Genomic DNA, 17,787 nt, shown 5'->3' with positions numbered 1-17,787 from the left:
AGGCCTGATTTTTACTGCTTCCACTTCTATACCCAAAAGATAAGGTTCAGGCAGTTGTTCAGGGAATCCACGTTCTTTGAAATAATGCTTTATCCAGTACGATTAGGTTTCCTTTCATGTGTCATGCAAAGTTTTTGTTAATTTTTTGTTCAATCTGAATGCACCATTGGACCAAAACTGCATTGTGTTGACTGTATTTTCTCTTTGTATATGTTCCAGGATGTTCTGCTGATTAATGTCGTGATCAAGCAGATGATTTGCGACTCTGACCCAGAGTTAGGAGGGGCTGTCCAGCTGATGGGTCTTCTCAGGACACTCATTGACCCCGAGAACATGCTGGCTTCCACCAATGTAAGCATAACCAACTCGGTTGGTGCTGATTTCCCAACTGGGTTCATATGCCTCATGTAACCCTGGCTCCTCCCCTCTCCACGCTCTTTACCTGCAGGGTCTGTTACTGCCAGGCTGGCTTGTGTCTTTAGCCGATGCCTGTAGTTCCCCTTCAAAATAAACATACAGTAAATGTCTGTGCTTTATTGCCAGTTGCATTTGTCTTCAGACGTATACAGCAGGGCGACTGTAGTGTGTAAATCTCCGTTCATGAGAATGACCCTTTTAGCTGCAGACAGACTTTTATGATATGATGACGACATTTTAAAACGACCCAGAGTGCAGATCAATGACAGCTGCTTTATTCTGAGATTGACTTTATTGACATTTAAAATGATCAGCGAGAAAGTTGCATCTTTACCCCTCCCTAATCAGCCTTGCTGGGTTGCTGCTGAACCTGAGAGGGATATTTATTTTTCAGCCTAAATGATGTCTCTGAGACACGCTGCAAACTCCTGTTGGCTTTGTCCGACTCTAAACCATCAACTGTTCTATCAGTTTGCTCTCATGTGTTTTCTTTTAGAAAACGGAGAAGACTGAATTTCTGAGTTTCTTCTACAAGTACTGCATGCATGTCCTGACGGCTCCTCTGCTGGCCAACACTGCACATGACAAGAACTCAAAAGGTGAGCTGGACAGGTTGAACAGCAGTATTTCAGACGAAGATAAAAGCAGAATTTCACTGATGAATATGTGCCATGGACTTTCAGATCTGCAAGAGGGCTCAACAAAGATCAACCCAGTCTGTCCAGGTGGGTGTTCTTGAACTCATCATCCATTAACCCCATCAGCGGTCCGATATTTGTGTCAGAGTTGCCTGGAAGATTATTCTCGTAGCAGACGGTAGTCTTATGTTCATTGTTTCACCTGCACACACTAAAAAGGGTTCAATAAATGACCAGCGCTTTTTATATGTGGTTACATTTAAGTGCTTTAAATTGAAGAACCACTGGCTTGTGTTTTTTTTGGACAAATATCTGGCCTATCAGCTGCAGTCTGGAGTTTAAATGTGAATTTTAGACATGTCGCATTGTATATTCACGATATCCTGACGTGAATGTTGCTCTGTTGTTTGTGTAGACAACTTCCAGACAGCTCAGCTGCTGGCACTGATCCTGGAGCTGCTGACGTTTTGTGTGGAGCACCACACGTATCACATCAAAACCTACATCATGAACAAAGACCTGCTCAGGAGAGTGCTGGTTCTCATGAACTCAAAGCACACCTTTCTTGCTCTTTGTAAGTCCACGTACACACACACACACACACACACACACACACACACACACACACACACACACACACACACACACACACACACACACACACTCTTGCATCTCCCTGCGGTTTCCTGTTTCCTCCTCAAACTCTTCTGTCAACGGTTACCCTACTTTCCGCTCGAACCAAGTACACAGGGGTTTTTTCTCATCAGACCTAAGATGAGGATCTGCTGTCTGCATTGGAGCTAACGCCAATGATCCCGCTCATGGCTGGTTTTCTTCAGAGTTCGATGCGAACTCGGCATCACTGTTTTACAGAGTCGTTGTGTGTCTTTGTCCAAGGTGCCCTGCGTTTCATGCGCAGGATCATCGGCCTGAAAGACGAGTACTACAACCGTTACATCATCAAAGGGAACCTGTTTGAGCCTGTCATTAACGCCCTGCTGGACAACGGCACCCGATACAACCTCCTCAACTCAGCCATCATCGAGCTCTTTGAGTTCATCAAAGTGGTGTGTAGAAACACAAACTCTGCCCCCCAATGAGAAGGTGTTCATGTACACAAAAGAAAATGGGATTTCTCACCACATCTGTTCTTTCCAGGAGGACATCAAATCTCTCATAGCTCACATTGTGGACAACTTCTACAAAGCACTTGAATCCATCGAGTATGTCCAGACTTTCAAGGGCCTCAAAGGACGGTACGAGCAGGAACAAGACCGTCAGAGTCAGAGACTCAACAGGTCAGTGGCCCGATTGGACGCGAAAGTCAAGTCATTGCTGTGATCGTCGTTGCCGTGTGTGCTTCACGAAGTCACCTCCCCCCCCACCATAGGTATCGCAGAGATGCGCGGTCGTTGGACGAGGATGAAGAGTTGTGGTTCAATGACGACGACGACGACGACGACGGAGAGGCGGTGGAGAAGAGGATGGAGGACGACTTCTCCGATAGCTACGGCAAGTACATGGAAGCCAAAAAAGGTAAGCTGCGCCGGTGTCACCGTGCATCTCCCTGGGATGTTTTGTGTTCCCCGGTTGGCTCCGTGATCCAGAGTCTTGTGTTGCTGCAGGAGCTGCCAACGGAGCGAACGGTGCCAACAACAACGGGAAAGCTGCCGCGATCCCACCTGCCTCACCAGCCGTCACTCCAAACAACAGTTCTACTTCCTCTGTCAAAACAGTCGCTCTTCCCGCCACGCCGGTCGTGAAGGTAACGTGGGCTCACAGATAGTGTTGTGAGGTCGAACTAACGCGGCTCCACCGGCTGCCCCGACTCGGTCCCGAGTCCAGAAGCACTTTAACGTCAATGTTCCCGTCAAACTGTAGAAGACGGAAGGTTTTCTGTATTTGAGGGCTGTAATACTGAAATAATGCTTCAAAATGGTTGAACCTTACTGTGCTTGTTGTTGGTACGTTGGCGTTTTTGTCACTCGTTTCTCCCGTTTCTCTTTAGACCGCTCTGGTCGGTTTGGTGGACTACCCCGATGATGAGGATGAAGAGGAAGAGGACGAGGAGGAAGAGCAGTCTCCGAGGAAGCGGCCCCGTTTGAGCTCTTAAGGCTAATTGTCCTCTGTTAAGCCGCGGTGGACGGACACCCGAGTCCCTCCCATCCCCCCTCCTCTGGTCGTCTCATTGGTCCTTGGCCTGCCTGTGCCACCTGTCAGTCTCGCTGAGGAGACGGGCAAAGACGAGCTCCCACCTCACTCGGTCCCTCCCGAACTCCTCCCGTCTCCCTCTGTGGAAGGAGAGGGAGCGCTTCTCTTCTGGAAAGAAAGACAGCTCGGTCTGTTGATTTTTTTTTTTTTTTTACCTCTTCCTTTCACCAACGGCCTCCTCAAAGGGAGACGCCCTCATCTTCCTTTTCCTCCTCCCGAGGAGAACCCCATTTACTCTTTGCGAAGCCACCCCTCTTCCCCTCGTCTCATTTCTCTTCTCACCACCCTCCTTCCCCCTTCATCCGCCGTCGCACCAACCGGAGGCTGCGGCGGAAAAACGGGCGCCGCGGCGGCTCCCGATCGCGTCGCTGTCGCAACAGTAGCAAGGAAAGCGCGGTACCGCAGCAGCCCCGTCACACGTTCTCATTTAAATTCTTCCCCTTCCATCCCTTTTCGAACCCGAACCAATGAGCTCCAGAGACGGAGGAAGCCAGAACACAACCAGCCGGTGTACGAACTGCTCAGCGGGCCAGTCAGGCCAGCGGGACGAGCCGTCATAGTTATAGAAAGCTTGACTGGCTGAAGCCGCGGGCGCGCGCCGCCCCGCCGCAGAACGACTTAACTTTTGTCGGGGATAGAGGGATCGAGGCGACATAGAAGAACTAAACAAAACGTTGAGCGACGAGGGAGGTGGCGAATCCAACCGGGACGAGAACTTCGCAGTCACGATGCCGAGATCCAGAGGAGCAGGACTCAAACCTTCAAAAAAAGCCATGGCGTCACTTTGGTCACGGCACACACGGAGAAAAAAAAAAAAAAAAACAATACACGCAACGTCGCACCCACAAGACTGCGTTAGCCAGAAATCCTGTATTTCATGACTTTGTTAAAAAGTACTGTACAGATGTATTTTTTTTTCTTTCTTTCTTTTTAATCATTTGCCCCTGATGTGATTTTTAAAAGGGGAGAGAGAGAGAGAGAGAGAGAGAGAGATACCTACCTGCCTGTGTATTTTTTGTTGTTGTTGTTGTTGCACAAAAAGGTGGGGGTCACTGTTCACCCTTTAAGTCCAGTTCATTTGATTCAAATGTAAAATGCAGAGAAGTCGCAAATGCTGGTTTTAAAAAGTAACATTAAAACTGCAGTAAAGTCCTTTTTGCAGCCAATATTTTGAGGATGTCTGGAGTTTTGTATTTTTTAGTTGATTTGAGAATATAGCGGCCTCGTTGTGACGCACACTTCCGTCGTCAGCCCGGTCGTTCTTTCAACTTCGGTGGCAGAGCCCGAGCCGTTGGTGTGCTTAGAGTAGACTTAGTGCACACTTGCGTTTCAGGAGGTTGGCGTCTTTGCACCTTCCCCCTCAGACAGATCTCAGGTTCAGAGTTCAATTTCCATCAGAAACTAAAAGCCGCCCCCTCGTCTGTGCACGGAAACGCTGCTCGCGGGTGAGGAATCGCATTTACTGCCGGCTAGAGAACGATTTGAGTGATCTGAGGTGCTCGGGGGAAGGAGGGGAGGGGAGGGGGGCTTTTGTCCAAGTTTGACGGTCCATAATGTTCAGCAGCAGTTGATCCGGTTCAAATCAGCTTAGTCCCACATTTAATGGCTGATTTCAAGTTTTCTTTGACCTATTCAAAAGATTTGAGGAAGGAAAACATTTTCTTTCTTTTTTTTTACGGTTTTTATTTTGAATGAATGAGCTGTTTTTTTTTTGTTGTTGTTTTTTTTTTTATTAGTTATGATAAACGATGATTATGATAACCCTGCAGTGGAGGCGAGTGCCGCTTTTCGAACGGTGTTGTCCGAGCGGTGCATTTCTGACGCCACGCCGCAGGTTTGACCGACGTCTGAAGGCAGCGGGAGATTTCAGCGTCGGGTCGGATCGTTTCTCGCCTCGTGTCCTCTTCTCCCGGTCTCACCGCAAGCACACCGAGAGGCAGGTGAAGGGAATCCAAACCGGCTTAAAAATAAATAAATAAATAAATAAAAACAAATTAAATGCTTTTGAGTTTCGAGGCGCGAGCAGCGGGAGCACACGCAGATTTATTATCGCCAACGTGGTTTTCAGGAGTTGAGCAGCGGGTTGTCTTTCCTCCGACGAGCGTTGGCGTCACATGACTGTTTCTGCTCTCCCTTGATGAATTTGTACCAAGTGCATTTACTACCACTATCCATTCTTAACATTTGTATGAATTTATTTGATAAGTTTTGAAATTAAATGTGACCCTGACATTGAACCTGTGAATCCAGCCTTGTTTTAACAATTTTACCGATTGGCCACGGGGGCTTTTAATAATACTTCTGGGAAGCGTTCCTCGGAGTTCACGCCGTTTGGTTTCGATCCGATCTCCATTTATAGTCGGGAGGGTTTTGACGTGTTTTTTTTTCTCCCCCCGATTGGAAAAATATTCACGCACAATATATTCTCTACTGTCAATACGATTGTGAGCGTAGTCGTTTGTTCCATCAAACCAAACAGAAAACAGATTCGTCTTCAGACGTAAAACTTGACTTGGCACCTGTTAAGACCTTCGCTTTTCAGCTTTTATACACTCAGTCGGGAGCCCAGGTAGTTTCTGTAAAATGTGATTTATTAAACGGCATACATGATATCAATATTACATAGAAACTGGTGCATCGAGATTGCTTAAGAAGACTCACGATTGGTTTGGGGATAAATACCGCCCTCTGCAGAAAGCAACGCGCCGTTCTCTTGGCGTTCGTCGCGACGACTCCCAACAGAGCTCCCATTTTTAACCGGCGTGAGCTGCTACGGTGTAAAAGATGTACCAGGTTCCCTCCCGGGGGGACGCCGACGAGCGGAAAACAAGACTGCGGCTCTTGTCCCAGCTCGCGTTTGAAACCTTTCACCTCGACAAACGACTCCCGGTGAAAGTCGCTCGCCGGTGCTCCGAGGCCAAGCTGCTGCCGACACGGAGCACGACTCTTCTCGCGGCCCAATTGGTAGCGGTTCTGTCCACAGAGCAACGAGGCCGCAGGCGAAGCGAACCTCCCCCGTGCATAACGGTCGCCGGCTGACCCCGTAATAAGTCGTAAAATGAAGATTTAAGATACTTGTGATTCATTTCGGTGCGATTACTGACGGATGTAGTGTTGCGTAACAGTAACTTTGACGTCTACTCAAGGCGAAGCATTGCAATGTGATTTTTAGGGCAACGAAACTGTTAGTTTCATTGTTAATCAGATTTTCTTGATTAACCAGCTGCCTTCAAAATATGCAACTTTTAAAAAAAAACAACTAAAAAACAACTGGTTGAATAGCTCAGTTTGACTAACCAACATGCAAATTCAAATACTTTCTGTTTACCTTCATTTTGTGACAACACAATGTTTAAATCCTCACATTTGAGAGGCCGTTGGGCTTTAAAAATGGATTTAGTGAGCTGATCGTGTCGGCTCTACGTTCGTAGCCAGTTGTGGAACACCGTGAGCCCGTTTTTCATTCCAGTGTTGTAGTTTTTGAGCGCCATCAATTCTGCGCTGCTCGGAATTTGGAGACTCCAAAATATCGTTAAGAGTAAAATGTAGAGCGCTTCGTGTTAAATAATGAGTGATTACGGACACGGATCGGGTACATTTAGTAATGGAGACTCAAAAGTCTTGTGAAAGCCGGCCGGGTCCTGCACTCGCGCCTCGGGTCGTTGGCGTCGTCCCGGCCCGTGTGCTTTTCGGTTCGAACTTAATCGGTCCAAAAACACGACTATCTAACTGATCTCTGAATACTTGAGGTCTGCCATATATTCAAAACGCAACAGAGGATGCACCATTTTGCTCTCCTGGACAGCAATGAAAAGAAACTGTGAAGTAGGAAGATCTCATACTGTTTGACTCTTTGGAAGAAAGACACAAAAAAAAAAAAAGCCCTGACCTCGGCGGCAGTGTAGAGGAAGCCTCGTGTTTGATAGACAGAGTAAAGAGGATAGAAATGAGAGTATTGCATTTGGAGGGGAGGGGAGGGGGCGGAGGGGAGGTTACTTCTTGATCACTTCCTCTTTCAGCTTGTCAGCCAGATGTTTTCTCTTCTGCAGCTTCTTCCTCTCCTCAGCAGTTATCTCCTGTGTGAGGAGACCAGACCGGGCAGTGAAGTTAATGATCGGCAGCAGACGACGTGTCGAAGTGACAAAGCAGCCGGGAAAATTCCTGAAAATACAACTAAGCGTGTGTGCGTTTACGCGTACAAGCGAGAAAACGAAATGGAAGCGGCTAGTTTTGGAAACACGGCAACACTGCGTTTGTATTTGAAGGGAGTTTCAAAGTGGTTAGTTTGTGTGAGGGGACGACGGGAGACGGGAGACGGGAGGGGACGACGGGAGACGGGAGGGAAAAGCAACGCGGCAAAAACCAGACGAACACGCGGGGCGAGAAACCCGTGTTCGCATCAGGCGGAGGGAGCCGATGGATCACCTTCTGTTTGGAGGAGCTAGAGTGTTGCGCTGGAGGAAGAGGAGGATGAGGATGAGGGGAGCAGGCCCCGTTCCTCTGGGACTGCCCCACCGCCTCCTGACGGGCCGGAGCAGATCGGACACGGGCGGGGGAAATGAAGAAACGGACGAAAAGAAGCCGGGAGAAAGAAAAAGAAAGAAAATCAAGGGGGGGGGGGGGGTAGAATGCGAGTTAAAGAAAATCAGGTGAAATCAAGATCAGATGAGAATTCGAAGATTAAAAACACGATATTAATAAAAAAAAAAAAAAAAAAATGTGCACATGATAAAACCACGTTCGAGCTGAAACGATACGTAGCGTTTACTAGATAATGACTTTCTAGTAGGCGAGTGTGAATACGAGGCGCGTGTCCAATTGGGACCGCTCGATGAACCCGTCTGCGTTTAAAGCCGTCGCCGTGTGCGTTAATACCGCGGCCGCTTTCAGGTTCTGGTTTCCGCGGGTGTTTCGGGCGACTAATCCGGACCTCTCTGCGAAGGCCACGGTGCGAAGGAGCCGGCCGTATTTACCGGGGCGGTGCCGGGCGGCGCCGGCGCGGGTCCGGCGGGCGCCTCCTCCTCCTCCTCCGCCGTCGCCGTCTGCCTGGTTTTCTGCTGTTCTTTCCGCAGCGCGTGCAGCTTGTCTCGCTGCAGGCGCAGATACGCCGCCCTCTGCTGGAGCTGCTCCTGCTGCGACGCCGACAACTCCTGGAGGGGGAGGCGGGGGGGAGGAGGGAGGGGGGAGGGGAAAGGTCACGCAGCGAAACGAGCGACTTTGAATCTTCACACGGTTCAGAAAGTTCGATCTGAAGGCGTCGGTGGGGTATTTATGGCGGAGCTGCACTCGACCGCGTTTGTCATACGGGCGAGAGACCCACGCTCATCTCCAGATCCTCAAAAGATGAGCGATCAAGAAGTTCAGAGACCGCATCTCCGGCGACCGCAACACTGCGTTTAAAACACTTCGGTTCCAGACTTTGACGCGTGCTCTCTGCTCCGGCTACGAGTCTGCGGGGAAACCGCGACGGTGAACGAGCAACGGTCACGAAAACGCGCGCGACTTTCGGCACCGACTCGGATCGAGTGGACGTGACTCGGGAGTCTTATTAATGGAGGTCATCGCCGCTCCTTGCTCCGCGCGCCGCGTTCATTCGCAACAGAAGCCGTCTCTGAACTTTTTGATTGCTTCTTAAACACTTAAACAAGTATCAGCAAGCTACATTTAAAAAAAAAAAAAAAAAAAAAAAAAAGTCTCTCTGCTTGAAATTGGACGCGAGGGAATCCATTATTTTCACACAACTTTGCTCGCTTGAACATTTTTCCGTGAAAAAAAAAAAAGAAAAGAGAAGAGGGGAAATAATGAGGTCGCCTCCAACGTTTAGTCGTGACAGACGGGTAGGTTGCTTTCCATCCAGTAAATCATCATGAAGTATACTCCTCTGTCACAGCTGCTGTCGTGCACGCTGCAGGCTCACGGACTCACGGTATACGGCTTAGAGAAGCCGGCCTCCCTGCGCGCCTCCTCCAGCCACGACTCGGCTGCAGTCTGGCTGCTGCTGCTGCTGATGATGATGATGGAGGAGGAGGAGGAGGAGGAGAAGGAGGAGGAGGGCTCACCGGACTTCACTGGAGCTCTCAATGCCGGAAGTACTCTGGACTCCACACCGCTGCTGACACAATCTACACACACACACACACACACACACACACACACACACACACACACATTCAAATCAGATGGATTTAACTTGCAGGTATCTCATCTGGGTTCTGTGTTAATACCTCAAAAAAGTAATATGTTAATATTTTGAGTAGGCCTGAGCGTGCAGCTTCTTTACGATGCAAATTTTCCTTCAAAAAATGAAATGTTAAAAAAAAAAAAAAAAAAAAAGTGTGGAATTCATCTTAATTTGATATGTTGCCGGCAATCCACGTTTTTTCTTTATAGGTTTGAAAACTATCATTTGGATTCATTTAGGGTTTTCTGAACTGAAAGTGTGAAGTGGAGTCGAATGGTTCGGAGTCGGCGGTGAAGCTGTTACCTGGTGTGGCTTTAGAGGACGAGCTGCTCGCGCTCACTTCTTTTCTCACGGGGTTGCCGTTGACCTGGAGGGAAGGACGCGAAAGGCGTTCGCACGTGTTGTAACGACGACACAAACACCGCATCAAGTTCAGCCAACTTGTGATGCTGGAAAATTCACCAGCCAGGTAAAAATCCTGGACTGTTGAATAACTCGGGTGTGTTCATTTAAACCCGTCCCAGTCACTCTGCAAATATTTAAGCAAATGAGAAATCGAATTTACAGTCTTCAAAACTACAAAGCTACCACACGACCAAACCACTACGCAGGCTATGAAACGGAAAGGTTACTATGTGCCCTTTGAAATGCACTGATACCCAGATTTTGAATATCGCTTCAGTACTGAAGTACCACACAGTCCACATTAGAGATTCTCACTTGTTAACAAGTGCATGGCAAACATCTAACCAACCATCTTTTTTTTTTTTTTTGTCAATCATTTTCACTGTGTTAGTTATTACAGATACAGTTGGGGGTATTAATGCATCCTCAGACTGGGCAGCAAACCGGGCGGTCAGGTCACTCATTAAAATGTTACGACATGGATGATTCAGTTACCAGAATAAATTCTCTGGCAGTGTTTCCGTTCACTAGTTGGGGGTGGCGACCATTACTGGTGCTGCTGCTGCCACCATTCCCCTCGGCTTTGGCCTTAGCATGAAATAAACAGCACATCGGAGACAATGTCACGTTATAAAGGAGAGAGGGAGCTTTCGGGGGGAAAACGGGGTGTTTGCAATGGCCATTAGCGTTTGTAGAACCAGCGAAGGAAAAGAATTTAGATACTGCGGGTTTAGGGATATCATTTATCTTTTTTCACTGGAAAGGTTTGTGGATGGCTCGCACAAAAAAAAAAAGCCTCACCGGGTTCAAAAGAGGTTCCACAGTCTGGCCGTCTCACACGGCTCTTGATGCCTTACCTTGGCAGATTGGTTCTGTTGGCTGATCGCGGTGGTGGTATTCTGGGCTCCACCGCTCTCTGCCATTGGCTTATTGGTGCAGCTGCTCGAGGTCGAACCAACCTCTTCCTCTAATAACAGCCGTCTTGACATTTCCTCATCGTACTCCTCTTTTGACTTTCTGAGGACAAATTCACGGGAGAGAAAACAAGCCGAAAGACAAAGTCATTTATTTAGCGAAGCCCGAAATGTCCGAACAAGTTTTACTCCAGAGCTTCCAAGAGCCCCTTTGCTCTGATTTGGAATATATTTAGTGTGATAACAGCTTTAGTAATCAAGAAGTAAGCCACATCTATTAACTATTAGGCCCTTGGCTGGCAGCACATATTGACAGACAGACACTAGAATAACAGCTACGTCAGGTGATAACCACACTACGATCAGCAGGACGCCACACATGGATCCTTTAATTTGATTTATTTAATAACTTTAATTGCCGTAGTGGAGTCTTCAGCAAAGCTTTTACAAGAAGGGATACTGACACAGAGGGAAATACAGGCCCAGAAACTGGTACTGTTACTGGGAATGTCAATCGCGCTTAAAATCATTACTGAACTGCTTTACACTAAGGAACAGAACCATTTCTATAAATTTGTTTTTTAATGAAGTATTATCTATTTGACAAAATCTTGGAACTTGCTTGAGATTGGTAATTCAAATCCATCATGGTAAACATTTCGTTGTTTTAAAATTCTCCGCAGACACCGTACTCCATATATCATTACATGAAAATGCAGCTGCAATCAGAGATTGAGGAAAAGAATTCCTTCACGGTGCATTCAGGTGCCTGAAGAGAAGCCACATGCAGAAAAGCAGCATATCAACAGATTATGTCAGAAAAGGAATCACAGAAGACACAAGTTGTTAGTTTAAACTTGTTAGAGACCCTGAAATCCCGATCGAATTCAAATAAACTGAAATCAGTGGTGATCTGGAAACATGACGAGGCAGCGCTGGTATGCAGCAAAGGTCCCCGGGTTAGAAAAAAAGGGGATCGAAACCATCAAAAGACTCCTCCAGCTCCGCTGTCACAAGGACAGATACAGGAGATGGTTCCTGCCCGCTGCAATAAGACTGTACAATAACTCACCTCTGGCAAAATCCATCACACAACAAGAACACCGTTTGTTGTCTGTTTTCTTGTTTGTTTAAATCTTTGCGCTATTGTTTAGTTAGTTTTAATTATTCTATTTTATTTTATTCTATTCATTGTATATACTGTGCATTTTTTTTTTAATATTTAATATTTTACTGTTGTTTTATTGCTTTCCTGTACCTATAATGCTGCTGTAGCGAAAAAAAATTCCCCTTGTGGGATTAATAAAGTAACTGTCTATCTATTTTTTTAAGGTGCCCGTTGAGTGTCAATCCTTCCAACCTAAATTAGCTGGACCCTAAAGAGCTTAACTGCAGTCCCATTAGACGCGGTGTGTTCTACTTGGCCAGGCTGTCACGAGCAAAATCCCATTAGAGAGCAGAGATAGGAGCTTCAAAACACCGGGGCAGGAAGGGGCAGTAGATGCACTCAGAAAATGTGGAAAATTTTGAACAGTTAAATGCTGAATTTTTTTTTTTTTTACATGTAAAGTAAAAATGGCTATATTATTTATTTAGTAAAAATGAATATTAGAAAAGAAAAAAAAAATCATAATAATTGTAAGAATTATTAAGAAGCATGTTTCCATGTCAGATTTATGTAGTTGTAATGTTTTAGCATAAATAAATAACAGAAAAAAATATCTATTCACGTTCGGAAGAATTAAGAGGAGTCGAGCCACATGAGGATAAGATTAGCCAACATCACATCACTGCAATTTATGGATCATAATATGTCTTTGATTCTTCCTGTCAAACAGACAGCCAATCATCCAGGTAAAAATTTCCCCTCGGGGATTAATAAAGTGTATAAAATCAAAAAAAATCAAAATTTAAAAAAAAAAAATCAACTAAGGATTACATTTTGTGGTTCTTGTACAATAAAACATCGTGCAAACAATTTGTTTGAAAAAAGCCTTTAAAAAAAAAAAATCCAAACAGGGAACAGTTGAGGGAGAAAGAAAAAGAGAAGAGGTGACTTACTTGAGAACCTCCTGCAGGATTTTCATCTCTTGCTGCTGCAACTCCGTCATCACGTCCATACCATCAGTCAGACACTCTGGGAGGGCGCCTGCACACGCACACGCACACGCAGTTTAACTTTGTAGCTGTCAATCCACGAGTGTGTGTTTGAACATACAGAATGTGTGTGTGTGTGTGTGTGTGTGTGTGTGTTCATCCAGCCTACCGTTCCTTTCTTTAATGACTCTGAGGGCTTGAAGCTGCAGCTCCATGTTCTTCTGGACCATCAGTGAGCGAAACATCTGGAAGTCATCTGTAGCCAGGACTGGCTGGAACACCGACTGAACAACAAAAACACAAACTGCTTAAAAAAATACACTGACGCCACGATCATGATTGAACAGCATTAATATTTCTAAAAGATATTCTGTGACTGTAGAGGATGGGTAAAAAAAAAAAAAACACAAATGTATAAACACAGCATAGATTTTGTACTCTGAAGTCAACGCTACATAACTTCGTTTTAAAGTACTTAATTAATTGGATTATTTAAAAAAAACAAAAAAACATGCTGCTATCATAGAGTATGTTTAGATATGTGTTGACTAAATTGAAACTAAAATCGTCATCCAGCTCACTGAGGTCACAGAAAAACAATGGAGATGCTCACAGATTTGCGTATCTTTGTCAGTGATTGGCTTTGGGTTTGAACATTTTCAAACGAGTTCCCCTTTACAGAACTTGATCTTTTATTTCATCACCATTGCTCTCCGAGTTATTCTCACCCTGCTGTCCATCTGTGGATCAGGACAGGATGTACTTCCAGCGTGGTAGGCATTCATCTCGTGCCCCTACAAAAATTAAGATGTTTGGAAACACGGTAGTACTTAGGCCTAATCTTTCACATCAGCTTCCTGTCGCTATACAGGTCTGTGTCCCATGTAGGCTAATGCTAGACAAGTCTCTCTGACTAACCTTTACGAAACGCTCAGAGCTCCCAGTGCCGGTAAACTGGGTTACTAGCTTCTCTCTTTTTCCTCCACACAGTTGAACTCTTATCCCACATTGTTTCTGCCTGATGCCCAAAAGCTACATTACATCCCAGTTCTAATCTCAGAAAAGGTACAGTCAGCCAAGGTCGGTAGACTGCAACTCCTTCCTCTGAAGCTCACAGGCATCTGTCTGTCCACGAGTTTTCTTTAGTGAAACAGTTCAACAACAAAAAAAAAAAACTGACATCGTTATCAGAATTTCAACTATTTTTCAGCCACCGGTCTTTCGTCTGGTCCCATAAATCACGACAGAGACGGTCATCACTCACTACATAAAGATTTCCAGCAGTAAGAGTGGAACCCCGATTATATTCTAGATTGGAGGTACAGAATTCGCTGCTGCTGCTGCATTGCAATACAGTATAGCAAAGTTATTTTCAACTCCATGTATGATGGGTAAGGTGGTGTTTTTTCAAAATGAAAATCAGAGTGCCACATTTAACTCAATATTCAGTCTCGGTTTCTGAGTGCAGATATAATTTTAAAAGTCTTCTCAAATGAACGACTTAAATTATTTACACAAATAGTTTACTCATTATTCAGTGATGTATTATTCTTTATTTTTCGAGCATCTCTTTTCCATTAAGACTATTAATGAAGAGCTTGTCAGTGCTTCATGAATATGGAAGTCCAGCTACAAAGACCAAAATGAAAACCGTTTTTGAATGTTTCCGCGTGGATAAACAAAAGGAATGCATACAGAAAAGTTGTACCTCTGCTGATGTTAACCTTAATCTTTTAGGAGAACTTGACCTTCTTTGCGGACATTAACTATTTATCTCGGGTAATTAGTGAGATCCAAGTCTCCGGAGGATTGCTATGAAATCCAGGTCTCCATCTCTGCCAATCTGGCACAGCCATGTAACACCTACTGGTCAATGCCAATGAAACGCTATGGATAGACTCTTTAAACACCAACTAAAATCACCTTAAAATTCGTATTCAGCCAAAGTAATATAACTTCATGTTAACTGAGGAATCAAAAACACAGACAAAACCGCTTGTGTCCACAGCACTTTTTCCAAATTGTTCAGTGAATTAGCAACAAATCTTTTTATGAGAGAACTGAACAGTTGAGATTGTTCTTACTAACTAAACAAAGGGGGTCCACTGGTGAGGACGAATCCTTAAAAAGGACATATTAAAAAAATAAAAATAAACTGATCTATTTTGACAATTGCTTTGCTGTGGTTCGATCAGTATAATATACATCCAGCACACCGTTTTAGTGACACACTTCCAGCTGACAAAGTCGCGGCACTTACATAGGACAGATCGAAAGTTAGCTTCAGACATGAAATGAAAATAGAGACGTTAATTACATCACAAACTGACTTCTCACTTTGATGACCTGTCAGGAGAACAGATTTACCTTGAAGTAGGCGGCAAAGAGCAATCGAGTTTAGCGCCAGATAAAAAGCAGTATAACTGGGGTTATGTGATTTGCTTACATAACTCCATCCTTGATTGTGCATTAAGGTTAACTGGCAGGCGGGTAGTGGTGTGACAACAGGGAGCTTAAATTACCTGCAAAGTTTTGGACTTGGCAAAAGGAGAGGTGCATGCTTCCAAAAACTGCTGCTCGTTGATGCCAACCTCCTGCATGTAATGCTCCAACAGCTTCTCCACCTGCAAAAGCAAAGCAGCTTACAGCAGTCAAGTTTGACAAATCGGCATAACGAAATAACTGGTGAGTAAAGTTTGATGACACAAAGCATGGAAATGGGACACTTTGAAGAAAGCAGCAGCTTTCAGTTGACATGTTTTGCATATTTGGACCAACGTGTGTACTCACCAATTTCTTATACTGCTGATGGATTTCTGTGTAGGATAACTTATTTTCATCTTCATCATCGAAAACTGAAGAAAAAAAAAAAAAAAAAAAAAAGCCAAATTAATAACAAATAAAAGAGCAATTCAGCTTTGACAGTGTGTGCACACAGGAGACATTTGACAAACACGTCCTGAAGTCCCCTTATTTAGCTCGTTATTTCACGTCAGTGTTTTTGCAGCGTTAAGTGCACACTGGAAGTTAATTCTGACGACACTGCAACCCTACCTCGCAGCGAAGTCAGTCATGATGTAAAGCCCAGTTTTCAGGCGATTAAATGAACAGATATTACGAACACAACATAAACTACCAACGTCAACAACAACAACAACAACAACAACAACAACCTCAACATAGCACAGCTTAGCGTTAGCTTAGCCACCAAGGCTAACGGTGCACAGCTACAAGAAGGCTTTGTGTTGTCGTATATCTGAAAATTAAATAGGTTTTTTTTTAATTTTTTAATTTTTTTACCTGTGCACTTGTTTTCCATGAAGTCTGTGACAGGAATGACCCATTCGGGACTTCCCAGGTAACCAACGATGCTCTCTATAACCCATTCACTGTCATCCTCAGCCATGTCGGCCGCCGCTGGTCGCAACAACAGTACGGGCAACACGGATGTTGTTCTTCAGGTCGGCGCGTCCAGTTCAAACATGCACAACCAGAACAGATGAAAAAAGACATCTGGTTAGTTGTCCTTCGTGAACTAGTCCCCCATTGCTGTCCCGAGGCTTGTTTGTCCTCTCTCGACGAGACGGGGCTGTCTCCGAGAAGAAATGCGCAGTCATGAATTTGAGAGTCGAGAGTGGTGACGCCTAATCGGTTGCTAAGGTAACCGTTACGTCAGCCCGCTGCAGCTGCTCCTCGACCAGGTGTGAGCCACGCGGAAAGCGCGGCTGCTGTCTCTCTGGCTGTTGCACACGTTTCTGCCCCATGCAGGGTTTCCCCATCAGCATGCAGCCCCGACAGCTAATCCGGCGACCAAATCTCCAGTTTGCGCGCATTTTAGGGACAACTTTCTTTCAACGGTAACATGTCACAGACTGAACACATCAGCCAACAACAATTCTTTAATTTATTTTTCAACTTAAACCAAGATTACATTCCAACAACAACAAAAAAAAAGCAATGCACTTCTCTTTTGCGTGATTGTGCTACCGCACAGTAGCCCATCATTTCGAGAGCACAAAATCCATCTAAAGTAACTCCAGTACTGCAGTACAAAAACTACAGATATTTATATGGTAATAATATACATACTTGTTTCTGATTGCAACAGATGTAGATATTCAACAGTTCTTGTCCACCCTGTCTTTAGCTTTGCAGTGCACAAGACTATTTCTGCAGATATTTCAGAATTCAATGCATCCCTATCTGATCATGTGGTATTAGTCATTATAAACTTTTCACCTCCATGAGGGAAAGCATTTTGCTATGTGGCTGAGTCATGGAGAGAAATGTGGAAGCAACAGTGACACTGTCCTGGATTTTTATTTTATTTCTATGATAACCCGAATGCTCCTTTTCTTAGAAACCGGTCCATTTAGGCTAGGTATGGGACCTGATTAACAGCCTCAGTGCAGTGAAGTACTAAGGATTAACTTCTGAGGTAAACCACCTTGCTTTAATTAACTGGCTTTGTGTTAAGGAAAGCCAAGTCACTTTAATCTAAACAGATAAACAAACACACTCAAGCACATGCACACCCAGAACCAAAAAACTAAGATATTTGTTTTTTATTAAGAGTAAAAATTGAGTGCTTATATAATTCAGTAGTGTGCATTAACAACGATATTCAATAAATATACATTCCTTCTGTATCTTTAAAGGTATATAAGATTTCAGTATTAGCATAATTTCGAGAAAAAGGCTCATAGCTACTGTGCACAGTTCATAAAGGCAGGGCATGCAAGCAGCAGTCATGCCGAAATAATTCAACATAATAAAGGATATGCGACATTAAAAAGCTTTTAAATTCAGTATTCAAACTCAGTCATTACTGCTTCATTCTTCTTAAATGTGCAGCTTCCCCAAACCTGTCTACCCTTCTGACTTAAAGAAAAATAGTTTATTTTATCTGAAAACTTTTCAGTGT

The 17,787-nt window shown here is 44.7% G+C and overlaps 2 protein-coding genes across 3 annotated transcripts; one reads left to right on the top strand and one right to left on the bottom strand.

Annotated features, from left to right (window-relative positions):
- Nucleotides 1-219: 219 nt before the first annotated feature.
- LOC138617534 (serine/threonine-protein phosphatase 4 regulatory subunit 3-B-like) lies at nucleotides 220-4,434 on the top strand (the record flags this gene model as incomplete). Its single annotated transcript, XM_069692609.1, has 9 exons — nucleotides 220-351; nucleotides 914-1,016; nucleotides 1,101-1,142; nucleotides 1,471-1,629; nucleotides 1,953-2,122; nucleotides 2,214-2,353; nucleotides 2,446-2,591; nucleotides 2,681-2,820; nucleotides 3,064-4,434. Coding segments are annotated over 9 exons (1,137 nt in total), but the record flags the coding sequence as incomplete, so codon positions are not given.
- A 1,236-nt stretch (nucleotides 4,435-5,670) lies between these two features.
- Nucleotides 5,671-16,496, bottom strand: cfap36 (cilia and flagella associated protein 36). Of its 2 annotated transcripts, XM_069692997.1 has the most exons (11): nucleotides 16,164-16,496; nucleotides 15,654-15,718; nucleotides 15,386-15,487; nucleotides 13,033-13,147; nucleotides 12,828-12,915; nucleotides 10,710-10,869; nucleotides 9,751-9,814; nucleotides 9,192-9,388; nucleotides 8,240-8,416; nucleotides 7,692-7,787; nucleotides 5,671-7,342 (listed from the first exon to the last, which is right to left on the bottom strand). In XM_069692997.1, exons 1-11 carry the CDS (start codon nucleotides 16,267-16,269, stop codon nucleotides 7,259-7,261), a joined length of 1,254 nt encoding a protein of 417 aa, XP_069549098.1. In that variant the 5' UTR covers nucleotides 16,270-16,496; the 3' UTR covers nucleotides 5,671-7,258. The 2 variants fall into 2 exon arrangements, with proteins under 2 accessions (XP_069549098.1, XP_069549099.1); XM_069692998.1 differs by lacking the exon at nucleotides 7,692-7,787 and having other exon boundaries at nucleotides 5,672-7,342.
- Nucleotides 16,497-17,787: the final 1,291 nt, after the last annotated feature.

This window comes from Brachyistius frenatus, unplaced genomic scaffold (genome assembly GCF_029030835.1).
Source record: "Brachyistius frenatus isolate BFR_SWC_R1_liver_20210118 unplaced genomic scaffold, ASM2903083v1 Contig_13, whole genome shotgun sequence".
NCBI lineage: Eukaryota > Metazoa > Chordata > Actinopteri > Embiotocidae > Brachyistius > Brachyistius frenatus.
Note: the sequence above shows the minus strand (reverse complement) of the source record. Positions and strands in the feature narration are given on the sequence as shown.

What these genes read in the sequence shown, in the direction of transcription:
- cfap36 (XM_069692997.1), bottom strand. Translation starts at nt 16,269, where the DNA reads ATGGCTGAGGATGACAGTGAATGGGTTATAGAGAGCATCGTTGGTTAC. An exon ending in ATCAGCAGTATAAGAAATTG is followed by an intron (nt 15,488 to 15,653) that starts GTGAGTACACAC and finishes TTGCTTTTGCAG; the next exon opens with GTGGAGAAGCTGTTGGAGCA. An exon ending in CTAGCTCCTCCAAACAGAAG is followed by an intron (nt 7,343 to 7,691) that starts GTGATCCATCGG and finishes CTCCTCACACAG; the next exon opens with GAGATAACTGCTGAGGAGAG.